The 21,796-nt window shown below is 47.2% G+C and overlaps 1 protein-coding gene across 1 annotated transcript in view; it reads right to left on the bottom strand.

Annotated features, from left to right (window-relative positions):
• Positions 1 to 21,796, bottom strand: part of LOC141098647 (cysteine-rich venom protein TRI1-like) — a 105,306-nt gene that overhangs the window by 26,809 nt on the left and 56,701 nt on the right. The window contains exon 6 of the mRNA XM_073586619.1: positions 16,645 to 16,735. Within this exon, the coding sequence (XP_073442720.1) occupies positions 16,645 to 16,735 (91 nt within the window). The remainder of the gene's footprint in view (positions 1 to 16,644; positions 16,736 to 21,796) is intronic.

Here is a 21,796-nt window from a genome sequence, read left to right as displayed (position 1 = left end):
GTCAGTGCCAGTGCCCACTTAGCTGCACTGTTGACGGCTGTCTGAGAGGCCTCTGACTGTGTGTGAGTGCAGCTCACGCTGAGTAGAGTGTCCTGCAGCTACGTCTGGTTGTAGGACGCTCAATGTGCGTCACTGCCTCACACATATTTGTCTTTGAGTGCAGCTCATTTTTTCTTCTCCTATTAGTGTGCATCCATCCGTATCCATCAACATTGGTTGGTTGCAAACACTATATAGGAGTAGATAGAGGAGCCTTTTTTTCTGGCTTGTGCCCTGCCGGCGCAGCCAGATTAGTATTACCCAATTTTTTTGGAGCCTCATCTTTTGCATTGTAGGTTACCTGCCTGCATTGTAATAGCTCCAAAAAGTTGGTGATACTATCAGTTTCAATTCTTTGTTCACATACTTTGAGTTTGTTTCCAACAAAGAAACCACAAAAAAAGTTCACCAAACACTACATTTTGAACTTGTGTAGGCCACATCAGCTCCTATTAAAGTCTAGTCCACACACACACACACTTCATAAAATTAGTGTTTCTTGTACCTGTAACCAGCTGTTCAGGAATAAGCACACTAAGGCCCCCCTTTGTACTTTTTTGCCTATCTTAAGCAGTCTTGCAAGATGAAGAAGGCAGGGAGTAAGGCGCGTGGGCGTGGGCGTGGGCGTGGAGTTTCAGCAGGGAGAGGACGTGGGGATTCTGCAGGGAGAGGACGTGGGGATTCTACAGGTAGAGGACGTGGGGATTCTGGGCCTGCTGCGGGCACCAGTGGATCAGCATCCCCCAGTTTTAGCAGGCAACAGTCCTTTATGCGCAGCTTTGTAGGACCTCAACGTACCCCACTGCTGCGGGAGGAACAAATTGAAGCCGTTGTCGGATGGATGGCAGCTAACGCATCGACTTCAATTACTTCCGCATCCTCTCAGGGTCAGAGCACCGAAGAGCAACCATCTGTCTCTTCACCACCTGCCAAAGTGCCCAGGCAGTCAGAGAGACATGGACAGGAGCCATCACAGTCTCTACTTCTGTTCTCAGAATCTGTTGGCTTGGAAAGAGGGGGCCAGCCAAGCAGCATTCCTGAATGTGAAGAAGAGGGAGTATGCAGTGATGCGCAACTTCTTTGTCCCTCTGAATCTGAAGAGGCGAGTGGGCCAGTGCCTATGGTCAGCACACCTCAGTACGCATCAGATGATGACGAGACTCAGTTGCCACTTTCTGGTGCGTACGGTGCTGGCGAGACAACCCCGGAGAAGCAGCTGTTTGAAGAGGGGAGGGAAGATGATGAGGTCCTTGACCCATCATGGCGTGAGCAACAGGAAGGTGGTGGGAGCAGCTCGGAGGAAGAGATTCCCCTACCGGCCAAAACAGGAGGCAGAGGGAGGGGGAAGACTTGGTTGCCTGTACCCTCCACTTCGGCACCCGTTAGGAGCATTCCTCCTTCCAAAGGCAAACCGGGCGCTCACAAGAGTTGCAGTGCGTGGTCCTTTTTTGACACAGTTGCAGATGACATTTGCTTTGTCAAATGCAAGCTGTGTCATCAGAGAGTCAAAAGAGGGAGAAATGTCAGCAACCTCAATACCACAAATATGTGGAAACATGTGCGCACCAAGCACGAGTTGGAGTTGCAGAGACACCCTGAAGACGTAGGCCAACGTACAGCACCACCTACCACCTCTTCAGTTCGTGTTGGGCCCTCTTCCTCCAGCTCACACACTGCTGGTTCGGCTTCCTCACAGGATCGCCAAGGAAGAACCTCTGCCACTGTTGTCCGGAGACCCTGTCAGATTACACCCATAGCAGCACGTTCCCATCCATCACAGCCATCGGTAGCACAGGCATGGGATAAAAGGCGCCCTTACTCGGCAAACCATCCCTGAGCACAGTCTCTGAATGCTGGCATTGCCAAACTTCTGGCAGTTGAAATGCTGTCATTCAGGCTGGTGGACACTGACACCTTCCGGGACTTAATGGCATTGGCAGTCCCCCAATACAACGTGCCCAGCCGCTTTTATTTCAGCAGGCGAGCCGTCCCTGCCCTGCAGAAACATGTTGAGGGCAAAATAAAACATGCGCTACTAAACGCCGTTAGTAGCAAGGTCCACCTGACCACCGATGCGTGGACCAGTAACCATGGACAGGGACGATACCTTTCCCTCACTGCCCACTGGGTCAATGTTGTGGAGCCGGGTACGGATCTGGAGAGTGGCGCTGTACGTGTTCTTCCAACGCCACGGATTGCAGGACTCCAGTCTGTACACATAGACTCCTCCTCCTACTCAAGTTCCTCAGAAACAGCAGAGCAGGAGCCTGTTACGACCGATATGAGCACAGCCGTGGCCAAACGTCAACAGGCTGTACTCAAATTAATTTCTTTGGGGAATCGAAGCCACACAGCGCAGGAGCTCTGGAATGCTATCAAGCTGGAGAGCGATGTGTGGTTTGGGCCAGCGAATCTCCAGCCGGGCTTGGTAGTGTGTGACAATGGCCGAAATCTGGTGGCAGCTCTTGGCCTAGGCAACCTCACACACATCCCATGTCTGGCACATGTTCTTAACTTGGTCGTGCAGAGCTTTCTGAGGGACTATCCGGATCTTGCTGCACTGTTGCACAAGGTCCGCATAGAGTGCGCTCACTTGCGACGTTCCAGCACGGCAAGATCGCGCCTCGCTGCTCTGCAGCGACGATTTGGCCTTCCGGAACATCGCATCATATGTGACCTACCCACCCGGTGGAATTCAACGTTACATATGTTGGAGCGGTTGTGTGAGCAGCAGGCAGCAGTCATGGAGTACCAGCTGCATCAGGCGCAAACAAGTCGCACTGTGCGCCGTTCACACTTCAGCACCATTGAGTGGGCCTCTATGAAGGACATCTGCCTCGTTTTGCGTGCCTTCGATGAATCCACGCGGATGGCGAGTGCAGATGATGCACTAGTCAGCATGACTGTCCCCCTTATCTGCCTGCTTCAACAAACACTGCAAGCACTAAGGGATGAGGTTTCAGAAGAGGTGGAGGATGAGGAGTCCCAAATGCCATCTGCTTCTGGACAGTCTGCGCTACGTGTTTCCTCACAAAGGCCTAGGCAGGGGACACTTTGTGAGGAGGATGAGGAGGAGTCGATGGAGGAGGAAGACATCTCTCCAGAGGAGGGAGGTACACAAACCTCTACTCAGTATGTACAGCGAGGGTGGGGTGATGCAGAGCAGGCCGAGGTCACGCCTCAAACAGGGGACAGCGGTTCTTTGGCAGTTGGGAGTCTGCAGCACATGGTTGATTTCATGCTGCAGTGCCTGAGAAACGACCGCCGCATCGCCCACATTCTCGTCTCGGCTGATTATTGGGTGTACACCCTCCTAGATCCTCGCTACCGGGACAGCGTACAAAGGCTCATACCAACGTTGAACCGGGAGCGTAAAATGCGGGAGTACGAAGAGTCACTGGTGCAGTCCATAATGTTTTCCATTCCACCCGACAGCATTGTTGCTAGTGCTTTACAAAGCAGCTCTGTGCGTCGAGGCAGTGGAGGAAACTCTGCACAAAGAGGGAGCAGAGGCAGCGCCGCAGCACAAGGCAAGACCACTATGGCCCAAATGTGGCAAAGTTTTGTGTGTCCACCACAATTGTCTACACCATCAGCGACGCCTCGAGTCAGCAGGAGGCAACGCTTCCGTCAGATGGTGTCAGACTACATGTCTTGCCCTGTCGCTGTACTCCCAGATGGCTCTTCCCCCTTCAAGTTTTGGGTCTCTAAGCTGGATACATGGCCAGAGCTTAGCCAGTATGCATTGGAGGTGCTGGCTTGCCCTGCTGCCAGTGTATTATCGGAACGTGTCTTTAGTGCCGCAGGTGGTGTACTAACAGACCGTCGCACGCGACTATCTTCCGATAATGTTGACCGGCTGACTTTTCTGAAAATGAACAAGGCCTGGATCTCCAAAGACTTTGCCATTCCTCTTACAGACTAAATTAGTGGTTGGCAACTGTATCCAGGTCTGCTGGTGTGTTCATTTTTCTACCACCTGAACTATAATCTCTTTGCTTCAACACAGCCAGTTGTCGCTCAGATGTGTCGTCTGCACAGAGAAACACACTAGCTCCTGTGTTAGTGGGGTTCAGTAATGCCAGCTGATCCCCTGCTGTGTGGACGGCAAAGTCACCAGCTCCATCAACATTCAAACCACTACTGATTTTTAACCGTGCCCAACTTAGGTCTCTGGCTCCACTGTCTCTACTATTTCCCCTGACCTCCAACCCCGCCATCTACATCTCTGAAGTGGCGTCAGCACAATCTACACTTGTTCCTGTGTTCCTGTGGCTCAGTCCCATCAGTTTATCCCCTGATGTGTGTCCGGCAAGGTCTCCTGCTCTGTCCACATTCCCATAACCAGTAGTGGGAATGAGGACAGAGCTGGCGAACTTGCCGGACAAACATCAGGGGATCAACTGACGGGACTGAGCACCAGTAACACAGGAACAAGTGTAGATTGTGCTGACGCCACTTCAGAGATGTAGCTGGCGGGGTTGGAGGCCAGGGTAAATAGTAGAGACAGTGGAGCCAGAGGCCTAAGTGGAGCATGGTTAGAATCAGTAGTAGTCCACAACCTCCATAAAAACCGCTGCCCATTGGCCTCTGCATGCGGCATGCGTAATCCTGGGCTCCAACAGCTTCAGTTGGTGTTCAGAAGTGTCGTCTCCACAGAGCCAAACACCTTCGTTAGAGTGTTAGTGGGGTTCAGCACTGCCAGCTGTTCCCCTGCTGTGGAGATGGCAAGTCTCCTGCTGCCTTCACCTGCCAAAATCCAGTAGGCCCCAGCCTGCTCCTCGCCTAATCCTGGGCTCCAACAGCGTCAGTTGGTGTTCAGAAGTGTCGTCTCCACAGAGCCAAACACCTTCGTTAGAGTGTTAGTGGGGTTCAGCACTGCCAGCTGTTCCCCTGCTGTGGAGATGGCAAGTCTCCTGCTGCCTTCACCTGCCAAAATCCAGTAGGCCACAGCCTGCTCCTCGCCTAATCCTGGGCTCCAACAGCGTCAGTTGGTGTTCAGAAGTGTCGTCTCCACAGAGCCAAACACATTCGTTAGAGTGTTAGTGGGGTTCAGCACTGCCAGCTGTTCCCCTGCTGTGGAGATGGCAAGTCTCCTGCTGCCTTCACCTGCCAAAATCCAGTAGGCCCCAGCCTGCTCCTCGCCTAATCCTGGGCTCCAACAGCGTCAGTTGGTGTTCAGAAGTGTCGTCTCCACAGAGCCAAACACCTTCGTTAGAGTGTTAGTGGGGTTCAGCACTGCCAGCTGTTCCCCTGCTGTGGAGATGGCAAGTCTCCTGCTGCCTTCACCTGCCAAAATCTAGTAGGCCACAGCCTGCTCCTCGCCTAATCCTGGGCTCCAACAGCGTCAGTTGGTGTTCAGAAGTGTCGTCTCCACAGAGCCAAACACCTTCGTTAGAGTGTTAGTGGGGTTCAGCACTGCCAGCTGTTCCCCTGCTGTGGAGATGGCAAGTCTCCTGCTGCCTTCACCTGCCAAAATCTAGTAGGCCACAGCCTGCTCCTCGCCTAATCCTGGGCTCCAACAGCGTCAGTTGGTGTTCAGAAGTGTCGTCTCCACAGAGCCAAACACCTTCGTTAGAGTGTTAGTGGGGTTCAGCACTGCCAGCTGTTCCCCTGCTGTGGAGATGGCAAGTCTCCTGCTGCCTTCACCTGCCAAAATCCAGTAGGCCCCAGCCTGCTCCTCGCCTAATCCTGGGCTCCAACAGCGTCAGTTGGTGTTCAGAAGTGTCGTCTCCACAGAGCCAAACACCTTCGTTAGAGTGTTAGTGGGGTTCAGCACTGCCAGCTGTTCCCCTGCTGTGGAGATGGCAAGTCTCCTGCTGCCTTCACCTGCCAAAATCCAGTAGGCCCCAGCCTGCTCCTCGCCTAATCCTGGGCTCCAACAGCGTCAGTTGGTGTTCAGAAGTGTCGTCTCCACAGAGCCAAACACCTTCGTTAGAGTGTTAGTGGGGTTCAGCACTGCCAGCTGTTCCCCTGCTGTGGAGATGGCAAGTCTCCTGCTGCCTTCACCTGCCAAAATCCAGTAGGCCACAGCCTGCTCCTCGCCTAATCCTGGGCTCCAACAGCGTCAGTTGGTGTTCAGAAGTGTCGTCTCCACAGAGCCAAACACATTCGTTAGAGTGTTAGTGGGGTTCAGCACTGCCAGCTGTTCCCCTGCTGTGGAGATGGCAAGTCTCCTGCTGCCTTCACCTGCCAAAATCCAGTAGGCCCCAGCCTGCTCCTCGCCTAATCCTGGGCTCCAACAGCGTCAGTTGGTGTTCAGAAGTGTCGTCTCCACAGAGCCAAACACCTTCGTTAGAGTGTTAGTGGGGTTCAGCACTGCCAGCTGTTCCCCTGCTGTGGAGATGGCAAGTCTCCTGCTGCCTTCACGTGCCAAAATCCAGTAGGCCACAGTCTGCTCCTCGCCTAATCCTGGGCTCCAACAGCGTCAGTTGGTGTTCAGAAGTGTCGTCTCCACAGAGCCAAACACATTCGTTCAAGTGTTAGTGGGGTTCATCATTGCCAGCTGATCCCCTGCTGTGGAGATGGCAGTCTCTCCTGCTGTCTCCGCATTACAAAGACAGTAGGCCTCTGCCTACACCCTCCTATTTCCTGGGCTTCAACACAGCCAGTTGTAGTTCGGAAGTGCCGTCCACACGGAAAGAGATACTTGCTCCCGTGTCTCAGTGGGGTTCAGTAATGTCAGCTGATCCCCTGCTGTGTGGATGGCAGTCTCTCCTGCTGTCAACTCATTCAAAATACAGTAGGCCTCTGCCTACACCCTCCTATTTCCTGGGCTTCAACACAGCCAGTTGTAGTTCGGAAGTGCCGTCCACACGGAAAGAGATACTTGCTCCCGTGTCTCAGTGGGGTTCAGTAACGTCAGCTGATCCCCTGCTGTGTGGATGGCAGTCTCTCCTGCTGTAAACTCATTCAAAATACAGTAGGCCTCTGCCTACACCCTCCTATTTCCTGGGCTTCAACACAGCCAGTTGTAGTTCGGAAGTGCCGTCCACACGGAAAGAGATACTTGCTCCCGTGTCTCAGTGGGGTTCAGTAACGTCAGCTGATCCCCTGCTGTGTGGATGGCAGTCTCTCCTGCTGTAAACTCATTCAAAATACAGTAGGCCTCTGCCTACACCCTCCTATTTCCTGGGCTTCAACACAGCCAGTTGTAGTTCGGAAGTGCCGTCCACACGGAAAGAGATACTTGCTCCCGTGTCTCAGTGGGGTTCAGTAACGTCAGCTGATCCCCTGCTGTGTGGATGGCAGTCTCTCCTGCTGTCACCTCATTCAAAATACAGTAGGCCTCTGCCTACACCCTCCTATTTCCTGGGCTTCAACACAGCCAGTTGTAGTTCGGAAGTGCCGTCCACACGGAAAGAGATACTTGCTCCCGTGTCTCAGTGGGGTTCAGTAACGTCAGCTGATCCCCTGCTGTGTGGATGGCAGTCTCTCCTGCTGTCACCTCATTCAAAATACAGTAGGCCTCTGCCTACACCCTCCTATTTCCTGGGCTTCAACACAGCCAGTTGTAGTTCGGAAGTGCCGTCCACACGGAAAGAGATACTTGCTCCCGTGTCTCAGTGGGGTTCAGTAACGTCAGCTGATCCCCTGCTGTGTGGATGGCAGTCTCTCCTGCTGTAAACTCATTCAAAATACAGTAGGCCTCTGCCTACACCCTCCTATTTCCTGGGCTTCAACACAGCCAGTTGTAGTTCGGAAGTGCCGTCCACACGGAAAGAGATACTTGCTCCCGTGTCTCAGTGGGGTTCAGTAATGTCAGCTGATCCCCTGCTGTGTGGATGGCAAAGTCTCCTGCTGCCTACACAGTCGTACCACTACTGATTTTTAACCGTGCTCCAATTAGGCCTGTGGCTCCACTGTCTCTCGTATTTCCCCTGTCCTCCAACCCTGCCAGTTACAGCTCCGAAGTGGCGTCTGCACAATCCACACTTGTTCCTGTGTTACAGGTGTTCAGTCCGGTCAGTTAATCCCCTGATGTGTGTCCGGCAATGTCGCCTGCTCTGTCCACATTCCCATTATGGGAATGTGGACAGAGCAGGCGACATTGCCGGACACACATCAGGGGATTAACTGACCGGACTGAACACCTGTAACACAGGAACAAGTGTGGATTGTGCAGACGCCACTTCGGAGCTGTAACTGGCGGGGTTGGAGGACAGGGGAAATACGAAAATCAGTGAAGCCACAGGCCTAAGTGGAGCTTGGTTCAAATTAGTAGTCTACAACCGATCTTAAAATTTCTTCAATGCAGCCTAAGCCTGCTCCGTGCTTGTCCCTGGGCTTCAACACAGCCAGTTGTTGCTCGGAAGTGCCGTCTTCACAGAGTAAAACACTAGCTCCTGTGTTTGTGGGGTTCAGTAACGTCAGCTGTTCCCCTGCTGTTTTGATGGCAATCTGTCCTGCTGCCTCCCAATTGACAGCACATCAGGCCTCAGCCTGCTAAGTGCTTGTCCTGGGCTCCAACATCGCCAGTTGCTGCTCATAACTGACTTTGGCACGGGTACTCCCTCCTGCCCAGCTTGGTTCCAGCCCTGCCTGCTGTTTCCGGGAAGTGTCAATGTCAGTTTGCCACCCCAAGTTGCCATGTCGTGTTGCGGTTGGGTTAGCCGAGGCTAGGGTGCCAGCAGTTTAGGTGCTTCCTATGTGGACTGCGGGTTCTGGTAAGAAAGGTTTGTTCCATAGTGCCAGTAGGACAAGCACCCCCTGTAGGACTGTGTGATTCGGTAACTGCGGCCAGCTTGCGGCATGCCAACTTTGCTTTTCAGGGGTAACTTCTGATACCCCTCCGGGTTCCAGCACCGTCAGCTGGTTCTCATCAGAGCCTTTGGCCTAGGTGCCTCCATCTCGGTATCCGAGTTCCGGCAACGTCTGCTGGTCCTTGGTAGTGCTTTGTAGCACAGGTACCTCCTGCTTAGTAACCGGGTTCCAGCACCGTCAGCTGGTCCTCGGTTGTGCCATTGGCTTTTATTCCTTCTGCTGCCCCTCCGGGTGCCAGCACTGTCAGCTGGTCCTCGCTATTTCCATTTGCTCTTGCAGCTTATGCTACCCCTCCGGGTTCCAGCACCGTCAGCTGGTTCTCGTCAGAGCCTTTGGCCTAGGTGCCTCCATCTCGGTATCCGAGTTCCGGCAACGTCTGCTGGTCCTTGGTAGTGCTTTGTAGCACAGGTACCTCCTGCATAGTAACCGTGGTCCAGCACCGTCAGCTGGTCCTCGGTAGTGCCATTGGCTCTTGTTCCTTCTGCTGCCCCTCCGGGTGCCAGTACCGTCAGCTGGTTCAAGAGGACAAAGAACAGGAAGACAACCACCAAGATGCAGAACAACAAGAGAGAGAAGACAAAGAAGCATAAAAAAAACAAAGCAGAAGAACATTAAGCATAAGACTAATACTCTGAGCAAATGTTATTATCTTATTTATAAGCAGAAGACTAAGCAGTGTATGGGGGTGAGTCCGTTCCTCCTCGTGGTGCCCCTGGAAAAGGCCTGCTGCTGCAGGCCAAACTGAACGCGGACAAATCCTGTTGTAAATCTTTTGTGACAGGCAGAACGGAAGGTGTAAACTTCTAACTTTTCTAGATAACAACTACAGGAATGCCTGACACAAACAAGAATATGATGAAGAAGAATAGGAAGAAGATGAATAAGCTGAATATGTAGAATAATAATTGTTGAATAAGAAGAATATGAAGAATGTAAGAAAAGGAAGAAGAAGAAGAAGAAGAAGAAGAAGAAGAAGAAGAATGTAAAAAAAGGAAGTAGAAGAAGAAGAAGAAGAATGTAAAAAAAGGAATAAGAAGAAGAATGTAAAAAAAGGAAGTAGAAGAAGAAGAAGAAGAAGAATGTAAAAAAAGGAAGTAGAAGAAGAAGAAGAAGAATGTAAAAAAAGGAAGTAGAAGAAGAAGAAGAAGAATGTAAAAAAAGGAAGTAGAAGAAGAAGACATACATGTCTGGCAAAATATAAATGAGGCTAACATAGTCAATATCTTTGTAACTCCTAACATCTTTAAAAAAAAAGTTTAATTCCTGCTATTCCATTTGATTGGGCTAAACCTCTATGGCTTTAATGTCTCCTCCACCTCCCACAATACATTCTACATTATTCTTAGTTGTTTTTCTTCATGTAGAATTAACCTACAAGGAAAGAAAGGGTTTTTTTTAATTCCAATATTTTGGCCCCATTGACTTGCATTGGTTCCCGGTATCGGAATCGGCGATACCGATACTTTTTTTAAAGATCGGCCGATCCATTCCGATCCGATATTTTCAAGTATCGGCTGGTATCGCTCAACTCTATCCATAATGTTACCGAGTGGGTGGCCAAGTGCTGAGGAGAAGAGGGTTGAAAAGTCACTAAGGTTCTGCTGATCCCATAACTGCCCTGTCCTGTCCCCATCTGGAATTAACATCAGCACAAACACTACATCCCTGCCTGGATCTTCATGACTGGGAAGCTGTATGCAGCCTTACATCAGCAAACACAATGTCGGGTATCAGATGGAGTGAAGTGATGTAAAGGCGCCGCCACTGGACTCTGGAAGCGACATGTTCTGTGCAGTGATGGATTACACACAAGACATTATGACAATTGTAGCTTCCAGCTTTGTGGGAGCAGGTTGGGGAAGGCCCTTTTCTGTAGCTCATGACTGTGCCCAATGCCTAAGCTCCATACCAACATGGTTGTGGGAGATTGGTGGAAGTACATGGCCAGCCACAGAGATTCCGGACCTCTGTCCAATCCAAACTCTTTGGGATTAGCTGGAACATAGATTGTGAGTCCTGACTCTCCAACAACATCATGGTCTGACCTCACAAATGCTCTTCTGGATGAAGAAACAAAAATTCCCACAAACACCTCGAAAATCTTGCAGAAATCCTTCCTAGAAAAGTCGGAGCCATTATATCTGCAGATTAATCAGCTTCATATTAACCACTTTCTGACATCAGACGTAGCATTCTCTCCATGTGTCCTGGGCCTATTTTTCCAAGGAGCGATCGGCCACACACACAGGGGGTTCGCGGCTGGGTGTCAGCTGAGTCTCACAGCTGTCACCCAGCACTACGTGCCAGGAGCGGTCACAGACCGCTCAAGGCACTGTAACCCCTGAAATGCTGCGATCGAACATGATCGCAGCATTCCCGAAGCAGGCAGAGGGCTGACAGCCCCTCTGCCTTTGGATCGGAGACCCCGCAGCGTCATACGGGGTCTCGATCACTGCCATGGTGAACCGATGCTGTCACGACATGTCGGTGACGATGCACTGCACAGTGCATGATCAGGAAGTCTGTGTCAGTCCAGCGCTGACAGATTCTATAGCATGCAGATGCTGCTTCATCTGCATGATATAGAAGTGATCAGCCTGCAAAAAAATGATTGTCCCATAGTGGGACTAAGTAAAAAAGTAAGGAAAAAATAAAAAAATTAAGTAATTGAAAAAATATTTTTCAAAAATTAAAAAATATAAAAAAAATCAATATATATTCTATCACTAAATAAATATTTGACTAAAAAAATAAATCTAAATAATGAAAGTACACCTGTTTGGTTTTGCCGTGTCCATAACGACCCGCTCTATAGAATTGTCCCACTAGTTAACCCATTTAGTGATCAATTCACCATAAAAAAATAAATAAAAATTAGGCAAAAAGCAATGCTTTCTCATCATACCGACGAACAAAAAGTGGAATAACACGCGATCAAAAAGATGGATATAAATGAACATGATACCGCTGAAAACATCATTTTGTCCCACAAAAAACAAGCCGCCATACAGCTCCATGACTGGAAAATAAAAAAGTTATATCTCTCCGAATAAAGTGATGCAAGCATAATTATTTTATAATAAAATAGTATTTATTGTAAAAAAGCGCCAAAACACAAAAAAACACTATATAAATGAGGTATCGCTGTAATTGTACTGACCTGAAGAATAAAACCGCTTTATCAATTTTTACCACACGAGGAACGGTATAAACACCCCCCCCCAAAAGAAAGTCATGAATTGCTGGTTTTGATCAATCTGCCTCCCAAAAATCGGAATGGAAAGCGATCAAAAAATGTCATGTGCCCAAAAATGGTACCAATAAAAATGTCAACTTAGGCCGGTTTCACATTTGCGCTTTATAGCGCTGCGACGGCCTGCGCACAGCCGCCGCTAAGCCCCGCCTCCTGCCGGCTCCCTGCCCGCCCCATCCGGTCATCGCCGCCTACTAGCGCACATGGGCGCTTGCGATCTGCGCACCTTATCTTTAGCATAGGGTGTGCAGATCATGCGCTGGCCGTGCGCTAGCAGGATTTTGTCATGCGCTGTGCACTTTTGAAGGTGCGCCCATGTGCGCCGAATGCAGCATGTTGCATTTCGGCGCGCACGGCACACCTTCAAAAGTGCGCAGCGCACGGCAAAATCCTGCTAGCGCACGGCCAGCGCACGATCTGCACACCCTATGCTAAAGATAGGGTGCGCAGATCGCAAGCGCCCATGTGCGCTAGTAGGCGGCGATGACCGGATGGGGCGGGCAGGGAGCCGGCAGGGGGCGGGGCTTAGCGGCGGCCATGCGCAGGCCGTCGCTGCGCTATAAAGCGCAAATGTGAAAACGGCCTTATCCCGCAAAAAATAAGACCTCACGTGACTCTGTGGGTCACAATATGGTATGGAAAAATTACAACTCTCAATATGGTGTCAATATGATTACTGCACCCCTAGATGAATTCATTGAGAGGTGTAGTTTGTAAAATGGGGTCACTTATGGGGGGTACCTGCAAACCATGATAGTAAAATCTGGCGCTCCTTGCCTTCTGACCTTTGCACTGTGTCTGAGAAATATTTTCCGATTACATGTAGGGTATTGGCGCACTCAGGAAAAAATGGACCTCAGTTTGTTGTAAAAAAATTTCCTATTAGCCCTTAGAAAAATTGGAGCTAAAACAACATTTTAGTGGTAAAAATGTAATTTATTCTTTATTCACTGCTCAGTGCTATAAAATTCTGTGAGGCTCATGTGGTGTCAATATGATCACTGCACCACTAGATGATTTCAGTGGGGAGCGTAGTTCACTGCACCACTAGATGATTTCAGTGGGGAGCGTAGTTTGTAAAATGAGTTCACATATAGGGGGATTCCGTTGTTCTGGCACCTCAGGGGCTCTACCAATGTGACATGGCACCCTCAAACCTTTCCAGCAAAATCTGAGCTCCAATATGGTGTCTCTTCCCTTCTGAGCGTTGCAGTGTGCCTCAAAAGTAATATTCCCCCACATATGGGGTATCGGCGTACTCAAGAGAAATTGCACAACAACTTTTGGGGTTCAATTTCTCCTGTTACTCTTGGTAAAATGAAAAAATTGGATCTGAAGTAATTTATTTGTGAAAAAAGTTAAATGTTAATTTCTTTTAAACACTCCAAAAATTCCTGTGGAGAACCTGAAGGGTTACTAAACTTCTTGAATGTGGTTTTGAGCACCTTGAGGGGTGCAGTTTTTAGAATGGTGTCACTTTTGGGCATTTTCTATCATATAGACCCCTCAAAGTGACTTCAAATGTGATGTGGTCCATAACAAAAAATTTCGTTGCAAAAATGAGAAATCGCTGTTTATTTTTTAACCCTTATAACTTCCTAACAAAAAAAAAATTCCAAAGTTGTGCTGATGGAAAACAAACATGTGGTAAATTTTATTTATTAAGTTTTTGGCATGCCATATCTCTGTGATTTAAGTGCATAAAATTTCAAAGATGGAAAATTGCAAAATTTTCTAAATTTTTGCCAAATTTCCATTTTTTTACAAATAAACGCAAGTTATATCAAAGAAATTTTACCACCAACATGAAGTACAATATGTCATGAAAAAACATTCTCAGAATCACTGGGATTAATTGAAGTGTTCCAGAGTTATTACCTCATAAATGGACAGTGGTCAGAATTGTAAAAATTGGCCCGGTCATTAATGTGCAAACCACTCTTGTGGGTAAAGGGGTTAATGTCTATGGATGTAGAAGGGGAGATCAAGAAAGCTCTTGTAGGTATAGTGTGGAGGGGACACAATAGTTTTGTCCATTTAGTATATTTTATGTAGCTAAGGAGATTGACCATATCTTTCCTAAGATCAGATTAATCTCAGACTGTATGGAAACTGGCTTCAACAGAAGCCCTCACTCTTTTACTTAACTGGTATAAGAAAAAATGGAATTCATAGGTAAACCGTGGAATAGAAAAGGATTTGATGTAATGAAGCTGAAGGACTCTATGTCTCTGCGTTATAGTAAAGAGTCAAACGGCTGACTCTGATATGTAGTGATGCTGAAGTTGTTGCCACGTTTGAAGTGCAGAAAGCTTTACACTATGAAGCTGTGGGGTTTGTCTTCACGACCATGGAGCAACTACAGATGTATTTTGGTTTTTTTTTAACTTTTTCTTTTGACTCAACATAGCCTAATATAAGAGGCATAAGATGGGCAGCCTTGAAAAAAAACTTTATTGGGAGATGGATGAGCAGCACAATGGCTCAGTGATTAGCATTGTTGCTTTGAAGTATTGGGGTCCTAGGTTTAAATCCCACCAAGGACAACATCTGTAAGGAGTTTGTATGCTCTCCATTCATTTGCATGAGTTTCGTTAGGTTACTCTGGATGGAATTAATGGCGCTATATAAGCAAATAAATTAAGGATAAATGTTTATGCTATAAAAGTCTACATATGACCACCCTTGTGATGTTCATGGTTTTTCTAGCATTTCCTGAATTTGTTTAGTTAGAAATTGGAGTCCTTAAACAAATGTGAAATATGTATATGTGTAGATGCATGAGGCAGCAGTATCTTAGCATCTGTTCTAGGCTGCAGCTCTTCACATAGATCATGACCTATGTTATCCTGAGGGGATTTCCTGAGAACACACAAAGTGGAAACATTTCACACCTTCTGACTCTTTTGAAGAGAGATGCCAGTTGCAGCCTGACACTATTTACTATAAGAAAGGTTACAAAAATAGTGTTCAAAGAAAAATAATGTATTCGTTGGCAAAATAGCCAGGATCCAGTCACAAACAAAGGATTAGAATATTAACATGAGAGGCCAATCTAGAAATCTGATCTCCAAGTTAAATCTATAAATTAGGCCTTTACACATAGAAACCTGTTCACAGTTGAGGGGGCAGCCAAGCTGGTGTGATCCATTTTACATTCATCGCCCCCTCAGGGAGCAGAAGCCAGATTACAAAGTTTTGACATTTCTGTAAGTTTTCTCCCTTTTATTTTTATAAATGTTTTGATTATTTGTATGTCACTTTTTACATCCATATTTTTATATCATTTTATTGTAAGCACTGTACCTTGTATATTAAAGCTTAAAACTTTAATAAGTTTGAACCTTGTATGCTCTAAAGAATCCATAGCCTTAGAGTGTATGATCCTGGTGATTGGCACATAGTAGTAATATTTCCAGGACTCAACGCCCATGTGTTCAGTGATTGGTGGCAGCGTGTGTAGGCAGCAGGGTGCGTGGTCTGTGACGGGGTGTGATTTATGCTCCCACTGCAGCATAGAACAGAGGTTGAATGCTGTACTGAGTGAGAGGGGATAGAGTAACCCTTGCAGGCGCAACCCCAGGTCACGTGCTGAGAAGTGGGTACGTGACAAATTCGGCAGCACATTGGTCAGTGGTTAGCACTGGGTCCTGAGTTCAAACCCCATCAAGGACAACATCTGCAAGGAGTTTGTATGTTCTCTCCATGTTTGCATGGGTTTCCTCCGGATACTCCAGTTTCCTCCCACATTCCAAAGACATACTGATAGGGAATTTAGACTGTGATCCCCATCGGGGACAGTGATGTTAACGTGTGCAAACTGTAAAGCGCTGCGTAATATGTTAGCGCTATATAAATAAAGAGATTATTCTTAAATGTGAAGTTAAGGGGAACTTGTCAGCTGTTTTATGCTGCCCAAACCATGGTCAGCAAAAATCAGAACCCGGGTGCACAATTGCAGACAAGAATATATCTCTCTGAAATAATCCGATGTTTCAGAGAAAGTATGAATTAAATGGCTCAATGGGATGAAATGAGGAAAATGTGTGCGTATTTCTCGCAAGCTATACTCATGGTCCGTGTGGTGTCTGATTTTTTCTCGGACCCATAGACTTGCATTGGCGAGACTCGGCCGATATGCACGTACAATCGCAGCATGCTGCTATTTCACTTGCACGCTGAATATGCCCGAGAAAAAAAACGGTGATGTGAGCTGCCCCATAGATTAATACTGGTCCAAGTGCTATGCGATGTTTTCTCGCATAGCACTCATCTGTATTCAATGCTAGTGTGATCCCGGCCATAGAGAGAGATCTGTCAGTCAACTGTTAGCTGGAAGAAGCTGGCGGGTGGAGGCACCCGACTAGTCTAGTCTCCCGCTATGGTCTCCATCTGGTTCAATTGGCTATACTTTGTCAGAAATGTCAGAAAATCTCAAATGCAGTCCAGCTTTGGTTCATGTTACCCATTGTGTGGGAAGTTCCCTAAAATGGTCAAAATAACTGTGTAAAGCTTCCACGCAAAGTGAAAACCTGGCAGCAATAAAAGAAAGAGTGCCCCTAATAAGTCCAAGCATTTTTGAAGCTTACCGGTTATTGCTCTTGAAGCTTTAGGACTGTGTCCTACTTTACATTGTTTGGCCGAATCTTCAGCTGTTTTAGCTGCTTCTGAGCTCCAAACCTGCAAAAAAGTGAAAAACATGTATCTATATATTGTTTTATCAAATGTAAAAGGTTATGACATATGTTACTCACAAAATATATTTAGCTGAAGTATGGCAGGCAGAGATCTGATCAGGGGATGAGTAGCAGAGGACACAAAAGGGCCACTGTGACTTGGTCAAAGTATTTAGAAAGCTAAAACAGCATAATGAATTTCATGTCCGAATGCTGATCTATCCATTTCAATAATAGTTATGAGCGAGCACTAAAATGCTTGGATGCTCGTTGCTCGGGTCGAGCAAATTGGAACACTCGGGTACTCGGACAGAACAACGAGCCCAATCTAAGTCTATGGGAAACCAGAGCTTTTTTCCACGACCCCACTTCGGAGGTCTTTTTAGGGTGTAAAAACGTCAGAAATCTATGGGAACAGTGCTAAAATGACATGGAAACATCATGGGGATCGCCCCTGGAAGCATTTCAGACTCCCAGGTCACTGCTGTGTGTCAGAGTCTTACGCCATTTTTACAGGTGCACCAAAAAACATACCAAAACCAAAATGTATTTTCCTGGGAAATATGTTAAGGAAAATCCTTTCCAGGGTAATGTTTTCTATGTAAGGCAAAATAAATAACTAGAGATGAGCGACTTTGCCTTTTTTATGGTCGAGTCGGGTTTCATGAAACCCGACTTTCTCAAAAGTCGGGTTGAACAAAATCGGCCGACTATAGGGAAAAGTCGGAGGCTGACTGAAACATGAAACCCAATGCAAGTCAATGGGGAAGCAAAGTCGGCAGGGAGTGGAGGACAGGAAACACACCTACAGTGCCCATTTCAATGCCAAAAACATCAATTCTTATTACTTAAGCTTGTCAACCTTAATTTGCTTCATAGTAATAGTTACGCATTGAAAACTGGGGGTTATTTGGCTAAAGTTGTGGCGGGGTAGGGCTGGCTCCAGGTTTTCGTGTGCCCTGGGCCAAAGAGTGTCAGTGCGCCCCTTTAACACATACCACAACTCATGATGCTCCGATACAGCACAGAAATATAGTTATAGTACAATGACAAATACTTCACTGCTTACATGACATGACTGATCTATTTGAAATTGTACAATAGCTCAAAAAAAGGACAGTATATTACTCCATACAGTATTATGGCCACCACATTGTGCGCCATACAGAATAATGAATCCCATATATTTCTCCATACAGAATAATTGGCCACATATAATGTTCCATACAGTATATGATGAGCTCCACATAATGCTACAGTATATGATGGTCCCCATGGATGATGCTCCAGTGTGTTATGGGCCCAAATAATGCACCACATATAATGGGCTCCATTTCTAATGCTCCAGTGTATAATGGGCCCCATAAATGCTGCTCCAGTGTCTGATGTCCCCAATCTGGAATGCTCCAGTATATGATGGGCCTCATGGATGATGCTCCAGTGTCTTATGGGCCCTAATAATGCTCCATATATAATGGGCCCCATTTCTAATGCTCCAGTGTATAAAGGGCCCCATAAATGCTGCTCCAGTGTCTGATGTCCCCCATTTGGAATGCTCCAGTATATGATGGGCCTCATGGATGATGTTCCAGTGTCTTATGGGCCCTAATAATGCTCCCTATATAATGGGCCCCATTTCTAATGCTCCAGTGTATCATATGCCCCATAGATGCTGCTCCAGTGTCTGATCTGCCCCATTTGGAATGCTCCAGTATTTGATGGGCCTCATGGATGATGCTCCAGAGCCTTATGGGCCCTAATAATGCTCCTTTTATAATGGGCCCCATTTCTAATGCTCCAGTGTATCATGTGCCCCATAGATGCTGCTCCATTATCTGATCTGCCCCATTTAGAATGCTCCAGTATGTGATGGGCCTCATGGATGATGCTCCAGTGTCAGATGTTCCCCATTTTGAATGCTCCAGTATATGATGGGCCCCATTTTTAATTAACCCAGGCATGGTATGTGAAAAGAGATCCATGGAGTAATCTGAAGTGTGTGCTGCTGCATCCTTCACTTTTGGTGTGTTTGAAGAACACAAGGAAAGTGGTTGCTCCTGACCAGAAGCCCACACTTACGACTCAGTACTTGAATTTTTTTAAACTTCAGAAGAGGAGGTGATTGAGCTGGAGGCTGTTTCAGCAATGTAAGCCAAAAATAGTTCCTGATGCTCCGGCTTTAAAAGCAGTCTACCTACTCCCAGAAAACGGAACCTTACAGGGCTTCCAGAGCTACACCATGACGCTGGCTCAACACCTCCTGCCTTAGCTGCTATTGTGTTTTTGGCACTACCAGCAGATGCACCACCACCATCAGTACCAGGTGGCCCCCCATGCCCACGTCCACGTCCTCTTCCATCATGCTTCCACATGTTTTAGAAAATTGACCCAAAATACCAGCAGATATATAATACTGTAGCAGAAGCGTACTGCTCTATACAGTCTAGGGATAACAGTAAATCTCCGTATATTTTTCATGAGTCATACACAGACGCTCAAAGGCTAAGTATGGATTACCCAATAAAATAAAAAGGTGAAAAAGGGTACAGTATCACCAGATACAAGGTATATATAGTATAGTGTAAACATTCTGAATTTCCGTATACATTTCAGGAGGCAGACACAAAAGCTCTCAGGCCCAGTATGGATTACACAAGAATATGAAAAGCTGTAAATGGGTAATGTAACACAAGCGTACAGCTGTATACAGTGTTGGCAAAATTTGAAATCTCGGTATATATTTCCGGAGTCACCCTCAGACGCTCACTCAGTCTGGGTTTGACCATAATAAAAAATGTAAAAAAGGTACTGGATAACAAGATAGCAAGTATATATATTATAGGGTACAATTGAAATCTCCATATACATAGTCCCGTAGTCAGTCTCAGACGCTTACTCAATATGGATCTGACCATAATACTAAATGTTGAACAAAGGTACTGTATAACAAGATACAAGCTGTATCGAGTATAGGGTAAAAATTGGTATCTCCAGTTCACCGTATATATAGAAGGCGTAAACCACACACGCTCACACATGCTCACTCACTATGGATGATACCGTAATACAAAATTTGGAACAAAGGTACTGTATCAGCACATACCAGGTGTATCCAGTCTAGGGGTAATTGTAAATTTCCGTCTATACTTCCGGAGTCACACACAGACACTCACAGGCTCAGTATGTATTACACCAGTATGTAACAAGTAGAAAAAGGGAAAGGTAGTCGAAGCGTACAACAGTATACAGTGTGGTGGTACTTTTAAATCTTCGTATATATTTCAATCTCAGTAAGCCAGTCCAGACTCTCCGCTACTGGAAACTACATGGATACAAGTACAGACGGAAAGTCGAGTGTTAGCAGAAATTTGGGAATTACTCATCACGGGAAAACCTCCTGGTAGATGTTGCAGAGGCGATTCAGACCCTCAATTACTGTGTCTGTGGAGACAGCGAAAATGGTTCTTTGTGAAGAAAGGACTGCATTATCGCAGTAGCGTGGATCACATCACCGTTACTCATCTCCATCAAATTGTGATCACTGGCAGGGATGTAGATATGGTCCACACTGCCTATCATGATGTGTCTGGTCATTTTGGAGTGCCAAAGACAGAAGCCATTAAAATTAAATTGGATTGGCATGAGAGGAGAAATTGAAAAATGGTGGCAGGAATGTCACACGTCTGTGACTATCACAACTGTGAAAGGTGATCATAAAGCACCACTGCATCCGCTTGTAAGTTGACTTCCATTACAAATGGTAGCCATTGATCATCTGAAGGAAGAAGCCAGCAGGACAGGGCATAGCTACATCTTAACCATCATCGATCAATACACCAAATTTCTAGTGGCCGTCCCTGTGAAGGATTTAACTGCCCAGACTACACATCGGTGGAGCAGGGAGAGGTAAGTATTGCAACTTGCAAGTGCTGTGGCCATGACCAAGCAGGGGGGGCACACTCATGGTCGATGGTACTGGCGCAGGGCCCCACATAGTACGCTGGTGTGTCTGACGGCAAGTGGGCCCCCCCACCATCAGAGACACTGTATTGTACTATGAGGGGCCCTGTGCCAGTGCCGTCAGCCATCTGAGGGCCCATCCACCTGCTTAGAGCAACGGCACATGCCCGGGTGCGCCAGGTGTTGACCCCAGCCATTGGGGGGGGTGGGCAGCCCACTTAGGGAGGTTTAAAAAATGGCATATGTTGATGTGTTGGCTGGACATTCAGCTGCAGCAAAGGGCGGAATTGGGCAAGTCCGAGGAAGAGGAGGACAAAAGCGAGGCAATTTTCTGGGAACCTATGTGTCATCAGGTGAAGATGGGACAAAATCCTTTGCAACCAATGCATGGTTCATTTTATTGAAGGTTAGATCATCTACATTTTGGGTAGACAGACGGGTCCTTTTTTCTGTCAGGATTGATCCAGCAGCACTGAAGACTCTTTCAGATAACACACTAGCAGCAGGGCAAGCGAGCTCCTGTAAGGCATATTGTGCCAATTCAGGCCAGGCGTCCAGTTTAGAGGTCCAATAGTCAAAGGGGAAAGACTTGTGAGGGAGAATCAATATGGGAGGAGAAGTAGTTTGTAACCATAGTTGACAATTGCTGTCTCCTGTCACTTTTAATCGATGCAGTATTAGCAATCGTGTGAGCGGTACTTGAGAAATCATTCCACAACATGGTCATTAAACCACTGTCTCCAACGCCACTTCGGCTGTGTGCACCACGAACACCTCTTCCATTGTGCCCACTACGGCTCATGGGAGAAACAGCACTGCTGCTGTGTGCTGGGAAATCCTCAAACAACCTGTTTACCAGAGTTGCTTGTTTGTTAGCCAATATTATCTCTAGGTTCTCCTGTGGCATGATGTTGTGTAATTTGCCTTTGTAGCATGGATCGAGGATTGTTATGAATGAGTCACCGTAGGAGGCAAAAGCACTTATACAAGCTAAGTCCAGAAAACCAGAGAAGTTGGCAACTATCAGATTGCAGACCCCTGAACCTATCAACACAACTAGCAGTAGCCGTGGGGGGTTCCTACGATGCCCTAGACCCCTCGATCA

Source organism: Dendrobates tinctorius, unplaced genomic scaffold (assembly GCF_039654945.1).
Source record: "Dendrobates tinctorius isolate UK_male_01 unplaced genomic scaffold, ASM3965494v1 ptg000093l, whole genome shotgun sequence".
NCBI classification, from domain to species: Eukaryota; Metazoa; Chordata; class Amphibia; order Anura; family Dendrobatidae; genus Dendrobates; species Dendrobates tinctorius.
This window is presented reverse-complemented; position numbering and strand designations above follow the sequence as displayed.